Genomic DNA, 12,699 nt, shown 5'->3' on the forward strand with positions numbered 1-12,699 from the left:
GTGGGAGAGATCATCGGAGTTATCTGCCCAGCGGCAGGAGGAATTGAAAAAGCAGGCAAGCAAGCAGAGGGTCCTCTCAGCTTCTCTCCAGCGCTACAGCCCGGTGGTGGTGGTGGTCCCTGCAAAGGTCAAGTGGAGGGAGCGTCTGGGCGTGTGCAGAGTGCACCCCCCCCTCTTCCAGCCATCCAGGGTCCCCCGCTTTGCCAAGCCCAGGCAAAATGTTAGGCGGGGCGGAGAGGTTCGGGGGCTCTCGTGCCGGGAGGGGGGGGGAAGGCAGGAGATGCAGGGTGCCTCCCCCCCCCAATCCTCGGGCGCTGCGGAAAGGGAGGAGGGCTCAGCCCGTCCGGGAGTCTCTGAGTCACTTAATCCGGAGCAGATGCTGCGCCGGCTGGAAGGCGTCTGGCCCCGTTGCGCGCCTGCAGACGGTCAGGAGGTGGTGCCCGGGGAGGGGGGGACGGGCGATCCTGGATGGGACACACACACACACACACCCCTCCGGTCGAGGGCCCACCGTGCCATAAGGAGGGGGCTGGGGGTACCTTTTGTCCCCCCCTCCCAATTCCAAGCCTCCCCCTCTCCTTCCTTCCCGGCGCAGCCCTGGTTTGGGTTCGCCCCGTCGAGGCGGCCGCGGCAGCAGCAGGAGGAGGAGGAGGAGGAGGAGGGCTCCCGGGCCACCCTGAGCCCCGGCATCGCCTTCGGAGCTGCGCGCCCTCCTGCGCCGGAGCTTGCCTTGCGCGCCACGCGCAAAAGCCCCGGCTGGCTCTCTCCCCCCCCCCGGCGCCTCCTCCTTGGGCTTTTGCCGGCTCCTGCCCTGGAATTTCCGGGGATCGGGTTACAGGGCGGCCGCCCTCCTCCTCCTCCTCCTCCTTCTTCCCAAAACTTCCAGCCAGCGGGTACAGAGGAGACCAGACGCCCCGGGCGCGCGCAGGCAGGCGGGCAGGCGGGCTCAGGGGTGCGCCCGCCAACTCCAAGCGCCCGGGCGGGAGATCGTCGCAGGGTGAGTTCTTCCCCCCCCCGAACCCCCTTCCTGGATCGGGAGCCCCCCTGACCCCTCCACTCCCCTCCCTCGGCTGGGCTGCTGGAAGCCCCACCCAGAAGGGCTGAGGCGCGTCCCCAAAACTTTGGGCGCTTTGCTGGGCGAGGGAGCCGTCTGGAAGTGGGGAGCCCCCCCACCCCAAAAAAAGGAACTTCTGCAAGATTTCCTCGACCTCCTCTCCCCCCCCACCAGAGCATCCTCTGACCCCTGGGGTTTTGGGGTCTCCGGGGGGGGGGAGAGCTGGGGTGCAGGAGGTCCGAAGGATGCCCTGGTGTGGCGGGTCAGTGGCCTTTTCAGAGTCACCGCCATCCCCCCCCCCCCAGGGGTTTTCCAGCCGAGGAATGGGATGGGGGAGAATGCCAGATTTGCAATGTGTGAGGATTGCTAGTTTACAAGGCGTGGGTTGTTGTACTGCTGAGACTCAAGGTTCATAAAGAGCATCATCCTCCCACTCCCACAGACCAAGGGAAGCCGCCACGAGGGTAACGTCCGTGGCCTCTACTTTTACTCTCACATCTTATAAATAAAACCTTAGAAATAACAGCGCAGCTTGCCAGGAATTCCTGGAGAGAAGGCAGATCTGCAGACTCCTCTTGGGGTGGAAAGGCGTTTGGGTTTATGTGGGGGGGTTAAACCTTGTCTCACGCACATCATCATCACCCTAAATGAGAGGGGAGTGTTATTCTGTCTTTCTTTGGTTTAAACCAGTGCGGAAGTGGAGGCAAGAATATTTTCTCTTGGGGGGGGGGTCATGTTAATTCCCTCTTCAAGAAATCTGTTTATGTGCTTCCAGGTGTCAAGACGTAGCCCTTCGGGGGGGGGACCCCCACGTTTGAAGGATGAACATTCTGGCCCCTGTACGAAGGGACCGGGTCATTGCTGAACTGCCACAGGTAAAAATAAAAGGGGGGGGGAAACAGGCACTGGCCTTCTAGAAACCTTGCCTTGGTGTCCTTTCCTCTGGAAGCCACCCCTGGCATTCCGGAGGGGGGGGCATTATGTGGGCACCTTTGAGCTCTCCCGAGAAGCCCAGCGCAGAGGCCCTTGCGGGAACGAAGCAATGGCTGTTTACAGAAAAAGAGACCCAAGAAAATCAGAAGCTGCGTCCTGGCTGGTCCTGGGCGTAGGAGAGCGCAGGCCAATGTTTAATCCTTCTGCGGGCAAACCTGGAAGCCCCCCTCCCTCTGCGGTGCCTCCTACGATCTCTCCTTCGGTGGTCTGTTTCTCTCCCTGTTCCATTTCGTCAACCTCGGTTGTTTTCTTCTTTAAAACAAACACTGTCTCTCTCTCTCTCTCTCTCTTGCAATGTCCCCCCCCCCCCCGCCTGCTCGAGCTGTTTTCTCTGCTTCCTTTGGAACATCTTAGAGCCCCCCCAAACCTTGAAATGTATTTTCGGGCAGGGTTTGGGTAGACTCTCGTGAACGGCAGCCTCCCACACCCGGTGGGCAGGAGGTGACTGGTGTCTTTCTGGCTGTTTTCCTTGCAGTGCTTTACCAAAGAGGCGGCCTTACATCCCCGGACCTCCTTTCACCCCAAAGTGGTGGGGATGTGCCAGGCCCAGCGCACGGGGACCGTCGGGTGAGTCACACACCCGCCTCTTCCAGGTTGGAGAAAGGGGGAGGGCGGGCGGAGCAAGATGCCGAAATAACTTGGCAACACCCGGTTGCTGGAAGCAAAACTTGGAAAACTTACCAAATGTTTGGGCCCCCGAGCCTAACCTGCTAGGAGAATTTTCAAGTTACAAGCTTCAAAATGTAACTTTTCTGCATTCTGCCTGTAATTTAAAGGAGGCAAACCTCCTGGCAGTCAAAACACAACCAGCCACTTGTATACTTCCTGGAAACCTGGACAAAAATAGTTATCTTAAAAAAAAAACTCAAGTTCTCGAACACCATTGTGTTTGCACAAAAAGGTCTAGAAACTTGATCGTCCGGGTTTGTTCTTTGGTTGCAATGGTTGAGCTGTTGATCGGAGAGGAGGGGGGAGGAGGTGTTCCTGCAAACCACAGTCCCCCCCCCCCCAAGGTCACTTTCTCCCCAAGTTCTCCCGGGAAACGTCACCCTCTGAGCTTTCCAGCCGCTGTTCTGGTCTGATCTGGACGCTCGGCCATGTTTCGCTCCCTAAGCTTTCCCCTTTCCCCCCCCCTCTGGAGCCTGCAGATGCCTCTCCTAAATTGGGGGCGCATGTCTGCTGGAGCGTGTCCGGAGAGTTTGGTCACGGTGCAGGAATGCGGCTGGAGCCGACGGAAGGGGGGGGGAAAAACCTGCCCCTGATGCCCAGGATCCCAGACTCATAACCCGTGCAGAGTGGTTTGGCATTTTTAGGGTCAAAAAAGGCACGGCAGAAAAGGAAAAGGGGAGTGGAGGGGAGAGGAAAATTCAAGCACAAATTCTTAATGTTTTTAGAGTTCTCTCCTGGAGAAATGGCTGCTGTGGGAGAGACAAAACCTGAAGGAACTGAGGGTCACTAAGGGCTGTGATTTCTGTTTTCTCTGGTCATTTCTGGGGCTGCCTTCGGCACCTTATTCAACCCATTTCTGTCCTATAGGTTCAAAATCTCCAAGATCATTGTGGTCGGGGACCTGTCGGTGGGGAAGACTTGCTTAATTAATCGGTAACTCTTGGGAGATTCCGGGAAGGGAATCATGCATGAAAACTGCTTTAAGAAATCCAGTAGGTTCCCATTCTGTTGTCTCTGGAGGGAGTCAGCTGTAGGGGGACCCAAGCGTGCTGCATTGCGAACGCTTGGAAAAGGGATTCCCCCCCCCTGGAAAACAAATCCCAAATGCTCCTGGTTTGCATTGGGGATTCTGGTCATTGTAGTCCCCCAGAGGGACACTTCTCAGCTCTGCAAGTGAGCGAGACCAGCTTGAGAGTCAGCAAAAACAAACAAAGCACCCCCCCAAAAAAGAAAAAAAAATCCCAACCAAATGAAGAAGAGTATTTTGGGAGAAGACCCGGCAGTAAAGCGCAATTTGGAACATCAGTCTCAGGCGGTTAACCACATACTATGAATTAAGGACCAGGGAAGGAGCATTTGGGGTGGGGGTGGAAATATTTTAGGCCAGGACCTTGTGAGCCCTACCGGAATCAAGTTCACGAGTCTCATGCAAAAAAACAAACAAACAAACAAAAACCCACAAGCATTCCCGGTCCTGTTTTTCCCCTTTTCAATTTTGTTTTTTAACAGCAACTTAATTTTATTTAGGGCGAGGGAACTTGTTAGTTACAGCAGCTGTTAAGAGCCGTAAATCCTCTCCGATTTACTGGCAGTCACATAAAAAGCTACGAGGAGAATGTAGTTCTGCCCAAAACTTGGAAGAGTTCCTCTTTTTGGGGGGCTGATTCTCAGGCCATAAAAGGTTGACTTTTCCTGTTTCTGCCTATATTTTGGGGAGGAAGTATTTTTCTCATGGTTCCAGCATTTGGGGTGGGGTGTGGGGTTCATCATCCTTTTTTCGAACGCATGAGATCAAAATCTTGGCCGCTTTTGATAGATCAGTTTTTCCCAAACGTTCCCAAACGCTGCCACTTTTAAAACCCATCTCCAGAAAGGCACATTTTTGTGGGATCCAGAGGACTAGAAACTTGGTCCTTTGGGGCTTTTCTTGATCAAGGAGGAGAGAGAGAAAGAGCAAAGGATCTTGGAAGGCAAAACGGTTCCATCACCCCCTCTTCGTTCTTCCGCCAGGTTTTGCAAAGATACTTTCGACAAGAACTACAAAGCCACCATCGGGGTGGATTTCGAAATGGAGCGCTTTGAAGTCCTGGGCGTCCCCTTCAGCTTGCAGCTGTAAGTGCCAGGGTCCCGATCCACGGGGCGCACCTCCTTCTCCTGGCACTGGGGCTCCTCTCTGCCATCCCTTGCTTTGGGGAGACAAATCCCCTCCGGGGGCTTCTGGTCGGCCGTCACCTCACTGCCCCCCCCTTTGCCCCCCCCAGGTGGGACACCGCCGGCCAGGAACGGTTCAAATGCATCGCCTCCACCTACTACCGAGGAGCTCAAGGTGAGGCCATGGAGGCAAAAGGATATTATTTGTTGGGCCAGATGGCAAATAAGGGGCAATCCCTCTTTCCAGGAGGGATTGCCCCGTATTTCCCAAAGTCTCCTCTCCCTGACTCAACCCCCCCCCCCAATTCTCCTTCTGTTTTCACAGCCATCATTATTGTCTTTGACATGAACGATGTGGCCTCTCTCGACCACACCAGGTGAGCGGCGGAGATTGTCCGGGGTGGGGGGGGAGGGATTTGTGGGCCCGTGCGTGCGCGTTTGGGAGCACCCAGGAGGACGACTTTGGCTCCACTGACGGGCCAGAGATGGAATTCATCTCCTTCGCGTGGAGCTGATTTTGCCTTCTGCCTTTTACTGCTCATCTTCCCTGGCGTCGGTTTTGGACCACAACACCTATCATGTCCTTAGCCCTCGGGTGTTGGGACTGGGGCTGCTGGGAGCCGTAATCCAAAACCACGTGAACGGGACCAATTAGGGGAGACTCGTCTACCGGAGCCTAATTTCCCCCCTTCCCGTTTTAAACAACGCCAATAAAAATGGTTGGGGGGGGGGAACCCGATGAACAACATGGCAGGAGGAAAAGCAGCCCTGGGTGAGGGGAGGAAGTGTGGAAAGGGTTGCCTGATCCAGCTTGGTAGTCTTCCAGGTGTCACAGAACACTTGGGCTGCTCCCTTTAGGACCTCTTTTTGGGACTGTGGCTTGCACATTTCAGCGGAAGTGCGTGGGGGTTTCCTATGCCCCCACCCCACCGATCCTCTCTGCTTTCCAGGCAGTGGCTGTCGGACGCTCTGAAGGAGAACGATCCGTCTAACGTCATCCTTTTCCTGGTTGGGACCAAGAAGGATCTCTGTGTGAGTAGAAAAGGGGCCCCATTGACTCAGAAGCCGAGCGCTGCTTTTCACCCTGTCTGACAACTCTCTCCTCTCTCTTTCCTGCCTTCCTGAAACCTTCCTCTTTGGCCCTCAGACCCCTGCGCAGTACACGCCTGCGGAGAAGGACGCTTTGAAAATAGCCAAAGAAATGCAGGCCGAATTCTGGGCCGTTTCGTCGCTCACAGGTAAGCCTGCTGAGCCGAGTCCCCTTCTCTCTGACAGAGACCTGACCTGACGCGCATGTAAGGCAGCTTTTTTCTGTTGCTCTTTGGAGCAGAAACCCTCGCCCCAACCTTGAGGACTAGAAACTTGCCTCTTTCCATTCCAGGTGAAAATGTGAGAGAGTTTTTCTTCCGAGTTGCAGCGCTGACGTTTGAGTGCAGCGTGATGGCGGAACTGGAGAAAAGCAACGCGCGCCGGATTGGGGACATTGTGCGTAAGTACCCATGCCGGCGGGGAACCACCAGCCTTATGATGTGGGCAGGTGGCTAAGAATCTAAATTTTGTCCATATTGGGGGGATGGGGACTTTTTTTTGTATTGGCACAAATTATGCAAGATCCGTGTCTCTCCATCCATGTTTCCTCTGCTGGAAACTCGGGCACCCTCTTCCTGCCATGTTATTGAGGCTTCCAGGATTTCCCGGTGCCTTAATGAGAGCTAGAAACTTTGAGGTTTTTTTAAAAGGGCGAAACTGAGATTTTTGCAGGGACCCACACTTTTGCACAGCCCTGAGGCGTCCACGGGTCACTCTCAGATTTAGCCCAGGGGATCCGGGCACAGGGCTTCATGCTCGTGAGCCTCTACAGCTGGCGCTCCTTTTTCCAGGGATCCACGGTGACGAGCGGGATTTGTACCTGACGGAGAAGCGGCACAAGGCCAAATGCTGCCCGTGACGACTCGGGCGCACAGGGAGGGCCTCCCCCGCCTGCCCGCCTGAACATTTGCACTGAATTTGTCTGGAGCCCAAAGACGCGCCCCTCCCTCTCCTCTCCTCTCCCCTCCGAAGGGAGACCTGCGATGGGGACCCCCAGGCCCCGGAGGGATCACCCCTTCCCACCACCCGAGGTCCTGCTGCCGATCCGGAGTGTTCCTTCCTCGCGGAACATCGCTTCCGAACCAGCAAAACCAAAGACGTCCCTGGACGACCCTTAAGCTCTGGCGTTCGGAGTTCTGCTCCAGTTTGCCGTACCCGTCTTGAGTCTCCCTTCCCTTCTTCCGGATTGTGCCGGATCAAAACCACATTCCTTGGTACGGAGCCAGCTTTGCATCCTAAAATGGTACGAGCACATGAGCGCCCACGTTCTGGCATCACAACCCACGAGCTGGCCACGAGCTGTGAGTGCGAATCCTGCTGGGGCGTTTCCCCGGCTTCAGCCCTGGTTGTTCATAATAAAGTTGGTATTCTTGCTTTTCCCCCCTCTTCTTCCCCATTTTGCTAACCAGATATTTGTTTGTGTCTGTGTCTGTGTCTGTGTGTGGCTGGCTGGTTGTTTGGCGAGGTGAAGTGTGGACTACATCTCCCATAATCCCCTGTCCTGAGTGTGGCCACCAGGAGTTATATTCTAACCAAGTAAAATTTCCATGCATCAGCTTTCTCCTTCCGGGCAAGATCCGAATGGGTCAGACAACACCTCCCATCTTCCCTATTTTGGCCACGCAGACTGGGGATAATGGGAGTTCATGTCCTCACCCTCTTCACCAAGAAGAGCGTTTTATGCCCCCCAAAACTTTTGGTAGGATAAATCTAGATATTGTCTTTTAAATTTGCCTCGAGATTTTGGGCTCCTTTTGAGGGTGACGCCGAGAGAGAGAGAGAAATCACAACAAGCCGGAAAAAAAGATCGTCTGTGGGCCAGTAGATTTATTCATTGCCGGGTTAAGGATCCTAAGTTGCTTTCTGGTGGTGGCAGAGCTTTGAGGCAGGCCGATGCTCAACAGGTCGGGATATTAAATATTCTCTGGAGCCGCGGCTCCAGAGAAATGTCGAGTCCAGCCAACGGGCCGCCAAGGCCACGGAGGGTCTGCACGCATGGCGCAAGAGCGTGGGCTCCCTGCTTGCCGTCTCCTGGCTATGGCAGGCCCTGCCCGGGCTCGAAGGCCTTGAAGGAGTCCAGGCGGTGAGCGTTGAACTGGGCCATCAGATGAGGGGGAACGCAGTGGCTCCATTTATAGCGGTCCTTCAGCCACCGCCCGCCTTCGCTGTCTTCAATGCAGATGGCAGCAATGCCTAGCGGTCAGGGGAATATGCGGTGGGTCCTAAAGCCACAGACCCTCTCTGGTTACTGATTTTCAGAGCCCTAATCCACTGGGGTAGACTGTGACCAAACGTGGAGGCTCTGCCCCTTAGCCCCATGGGTGACTCGATCAAAAGGACCCAGGCGGGTGGGGTCCAGATGTTGGGGAAAGTTATCTTGGGATTCTGGAAATTCTCTTTCCACAAAGTAACTCTGGCTGACTCAATAAAAAAAGTTTCCCCAATGCAGCATCCTGTTATGACCCCAGGTTCCCCTGGGAAGCCTACGAGCAAAAGAGGAAAGCAATACCCACCTCCCTCCCTTTCTTAAAATCACCTCCTCTGCAGGAAATGGGACTGAAAGGCAGACTGCTCCTGAGCCTGGAGGCTCGTCAGGGACAGCCAGCTAAAGACAGGGTTCCTGTCCACTTACCTGCCACGACCCCACCTTGACGCTCGACCAGTTGGGCGGCGGCTTGCATGGTTCCCCCTGTCTCGACCCACTGGTCCACCAGTAAGACTCGGAGGCCTGGGGGTGTGTGTGGGGAAAACAGGGACGTAAGAAAAGGGGCCCCCACGTGGACCAGGGACTATGTATTCCAATCTCCAGCCCTGATTTTCAACATGGGCACTTTAAACCAGATTTTGGGGGGCAGGAAGGATTCTGGGGTTTGTAGTCCAGGAAACAAAACTTCCCCAAGCTCAGGCAGGCCACGTTTCTTCAACTGGGGTGACCAAACATGTTAACAGCTTGGGATGATTTTTCCAGCACCCATTTAGCCCCCACAATGAGCCGTCGCCAGTATTTTGGAGAAGAAACGGACAACCTGGACGATCATGCAAGAAACTATAACTTGTGCATCGAATCCCACGCAGAGTTTTCTAAAGCCAGATAAATAAACGGCAGCTTCTATAAACGCAATGCTAGGAAAGCTGTACGCTTAGGAGAACCTTCTGAGATATTTGGCAGGCCTGGAAGGAAGTCTGCAATCAGAAATCCAGTAGTAATCCAACAAGGAAGGAATAAAATGGAATCGTTTTGGGTAGGTTGATCTGGAAGGGCTTTAGATCTGGGGGGCAAACCTTCCATCATTGGGGCAGTGGGGGGGGAGAGGATTGTCAAGGGAATCGGGTGCATCAGGATCGGGTCCCTCTCTTTGGGCTTGGCGTGGCAGGTAAGGGCAGGCGGCGTCTCACCTGGGGTGATGGCGTCTGTCCGCATCTCCATCACCTTGTCCCGGCCCGAGTAGTCCCTGTAAGGCTGGGTGAGGGTCTCCACGCAGAGGTGGCCTGCTTTACGGATGGCCACGAAGCTCTTCTGGAGGGTGTTGGCGATGGCTGAGCCTGAGGGCGAGGGGAAGACCTTAGCGTGACAGAAGAGGCTACGGAGTCGGCTCCCTCCACAGCTTGTGTTCTGCACTTTCCTGTTTTGATGTCACAAAAGCCCAGTAAGGTAGGTCTAGTGGAACAGAACCACCGAACTCAAGGAAGGGTACTGTCTGAGCGGAGATTCGAACCCGGGTCTTTACAGTCCCAACCCAACATTCTAATCCAAGGGAAGGTACGGGCCATTAGATAGGGTTCAACTGAGCTCGACTGTCGGAACCGGACACCAAAATCAAGGTAAGGCACCTGGTGTGGAGGAGCCCCCAAAGGCAACCACCCAGGACACTGACCAAGAATGAAGCCCATGGCATCAATCCCGGCAACCTGGTCAATGGGATCCCCTCGAAACGGTTGGATCAAGTCTTCCACACAATCCTGGAAGCCCTGCGGAGATTGGAAAGGAGAAGGCGGAAAGAGGGACACCCTCAAGAGGGATTGCTAGATCAAGCGGCAGAGGTTCGCTGATAGGCTAAGACATTCGCTAGTAGGATCGCCGATAGGTTAAGACATCCACTTAATAACTGCGCTGATAGACTGCGACATTTTGCTGAACGGGTTCGCTGATAGGTTAGGACATTCACTTCTGGGTTTGCTGACAACCTGAGACATTTGCTAGCTCTCAACTCTCGTACGGTTTACTCACCTGCATTATTTTGGATGTCCTCTATTCCCACATTTATAAACCCCCCCACTTTTGGGATCTCAGACCATCGATACAAAATTTAAGACAAATTTAAGAAACAATGCAATAAAAGCCAGAGAGTGCTGAATGATTATCATCGTCATTTGCTCTTCCTGAGAATAACCAAAAAAAGATAGCTTTTTTTTGTAGTTTTACTTATACTGTACATGGCCTTGAGTCTTGCTGGTTTGTTTTGGAAAAAGGAAATCTTAAGGATTTTGTTTTCGGAAGATGAAGAACAGCCCTCTTGGACTGGTTGCGCAATGCTCCTTTTGCCCCACAGCGTTGGCAGAGGAAGCGGCCAGCCCAGCCCAGCCCCGTCTTGTGGGGGTCGGCCCTCCTTACCTGCTGGTGGCAGTAAAGGCGAGAGGGATCCAACCAAGCGTAAGTGGGGCCCTTGATATTGGGGGCCATCAGCGCCAAATACCAGCCTCGCTCCCGGGTGCTGGGGACATGCTTGAGGTCCATTGGCATAGGGGCAGCAGACACGAAGGATAGACTGCTGAGGGAATAAACAGCTTGGAAAGTTCCTTTGCCGAAGGGAATCACAGCTCCTAGTTCCTGTTCCTTTCCCCTGTCGGTAGTTACATGGCTGAAAACAACTCATAAAACTCAACAATGTTTTCCCACCCACCCACAAGGGCAACTTCAAGAAACACCCAGGAGCTAATTACTCTGAAAAAGGAGTGACATCCCCCAGCATGGGATAATTCAAATGTAACTTCGTAGTGCCTTAGTTACTGCCAAAGAGGAACTGATTAGAACTCATTTCTTTGCAACTAGTTACATCCAGCCTTGTAAATAAGCATGAAAGTAAGCGTACAAAGCTCAACGGCAGCCTTCAAAGCCTGTTTTTCTATGCCCGAGACAGAGGGAGATCCTGCAGAATTCTTCCAGTGTAACTAAAACTGTGACAAGTCCCTTTTTTGGGAACCTTAACCCCCCCAATTAAACAGCTTTATTTTTCATCAATAAAGCTGTATGCTGGTAAATCTCCCACCCTCGCCTGCTCTTCCTTCCCCCTCTGCCATTCCATGTCATGGGGCCGATCCAGACCGAGCTCAGAAGATTCCCATTCTGGATCACAAACCCCAGAATCCCCTCTCTACAGGGGAGATTTGGTCACTGTCGTCCCACGCTTTTCTGAGGTCTCTTTCCAGGCGTTCATGGCTCCTTCTCCCCATGTGACTGCCGTCTGCCATCATTCCCAGGGAGGGAACGGCATGCCAGCGAAGTCATGCCACTGTTTAAAATCGGCACAGCTATTCTTTTGATTAGCGTGGCTGTGGTTGAAATAAAGAAAGACACCCACAGTTCTAGATAATGAGCCGCCCCGGGGACTTTTTCATGCTTTCCTATAAGCCTCCCCACTCCCCGGGGAGGGAAACCCCCAAGCCCACTTTTTCTCAGGGGGAGGGGAAAAACTGCACACTTTCCTAGCGCTTGATCCCCACCGGACGGGCCAGTACCTGGAGCACGAGACAGCCGCCCGGCCGAACCAGGCTCCTTGCACCAGGGGCAGAGCACCTGCTGCTCCTTCCGAAGGCCTCCTCTGAAAGCCACAGGCGGCTGGACTTTGGTAGGGTCTACGCTGTGCAAGCCAAGGAGGGGAGAGGGAGGGGAAAGAGGCTTGGCTGGAGGCAGGCAGTGACAGCTGAGAGGGGAGCCTGGCCTGTCCCTCTTCTGAGGAGAGCCAAGCCAAGCCCACCGGTTCCAACAGAGAGTGATTCACCATTTATCCAACCAGCCAAAGCCGGGAATAGAGAGAGAGAGAGAGAGGAGGGGAGAAAAGGCCGGGAGGGCAATCAGCGGAGGACTTTGTGAAAAGAAGCTCTCCGAAGCAAGCCACCTCCTTTGAAGCCCGTAAGGCTCCAGTCCTCAGGGTGGACGTGTTGCCTGTCTTGGCCACCTTAGAGGGTTGTGAGAAGCCACAATCCAAACCCAAAGGAACGTCCCTGCGTGCCGGAAAGGACGTAATGAGCGTTCCCACTCATTCTTGATCATGGTTTTGTTTGTGCAAGCTTGGCTAGGATTTTTGTTGTTGATATGAGGAGTTGCCCAGTTGTTTCCTGGTTTTCGGAGACCTTAATAGGGTTTCCAAAGTGTTATTGGTGGGTTCCATTCGTGCGGGAAGGGGGCTGTGAATTTTCCCCGGCCGTTTGCTCCAGAAGCTTTGGGGTCAGGGCAGAAAAGCCGGCTTTGAGTCCTCTCTGAATTGGAGAAGCATCAAGAAACCGGTGGAAGGATGTGGTCTTTGGAAGTGGACGATGCCCGCTCCAGCGGCCTCCTCCAGTTAAAAGAAATGGGCAGCCCTGGGTGACCACCGTCCATCTCTCTCTGCCTGAGGTCGTGGCGAGGTGTCGCCGGACTGAGATGAGGATGCTCATGGCCTGACCGAATTCCGGGAACAATAACTCCCATTTTTTCATTAGGATTCTGGAGAACAGCTACTGCCAGTCCGAGCAAGCAGTATAGG

The 12,699-nt window shown here is 54.2% G+C and overlaps 2 protein-coding genes across 7 annotated transcripts; one reads left to right on the plus strand and one right to left on the minus strand.

The window, feature by feature from the left end:
- Positions 1–819: 819 nt before the first annotated feature.
- RAB34 (RAB34, member RAS oncogene family) lies at positions 820–7,334 on the plus strand. The gene is made up of 11 exons (XM_072978693.2): positions 820–997; positions 1,830–1,929; positions 2,523–2,614; positions 3,584–3,649; positions 4,727–4,828; positions 4,978–5,042; positions 5,193–5,244; positions 5,818–5,899; positions 6,015–6,105; positions 6,249–6,356; positions 6,748–7,334. The coding sequence occupies exons 2-11, from the start codon at positions 1,876–1,878 to the stop codon at positions 6,813–6,815; spliced, it is 780 nt and encodes a 259-aa protein (XP_072834794.2). The 5' UTR covers positions 820–997; positions 1,830–1,875; the 3' UTR covers positions 6,816–7,334.
- A 429-nt stretch (positions 7,335–7,763) lies between these two features.
- LOC110084291 (adenine phosphoribosyltransferase) lies at positions 7,764–12,126 on the minus strand. Of its 6 annotated transcripts, none has more exons than XM_072978695.2 (7): positions 11,693–11,784; positions 11,361–11,506; positions 10,569–10,722; positions 9,832–9,925; positions 9,353–9,499; positions 8,589–8,684; positions 7,764–8,149 (listed from the first exon to the last, which is right to left on the minus strand). In XM_072978695.2, the coding sequence occupies exons 2-7, from the start codon at positions 11,426–11,428 to the stop codon at positions 7,992–7,994; spliced, it is 717 nt and encodes a 238-aa protein (XP_072834796.1). In that variant the 5' UTR covers positions 11,429–11,506; positions 11,693–11,784; the 3' UTR covers positions 7,764–7,991. The 6 variants fall into 6 exon arrangements, with proteins under 6 accessions (XP_072834796.1, XP_072834795.1, XP_020659162.2 ...); XM_072978694.2 differs by having other exon boundaries at positions 10,569–10,725; XM_020803503.3 differs by lacking the exon at positions 11,361–11,506 and having other exon boundaries at positions 11,693–11,973.
- Positions 12,127–12,699: the final 573 nt, after the last annotated feature.

Source organism: Pogona vitticeps, chromosome 7 (assembly GCF_051106095.1).
Source record: "Pogona vitticeps strain Pit_001003342236 chromosome 7, PviZW2.1, whole genome shotgun sequence".
NCBI lineage: Eukaryota > Metazoa > Chordata > Lepidosauria > Squamata > Agamidae > Pogona > Pogona vitticeps.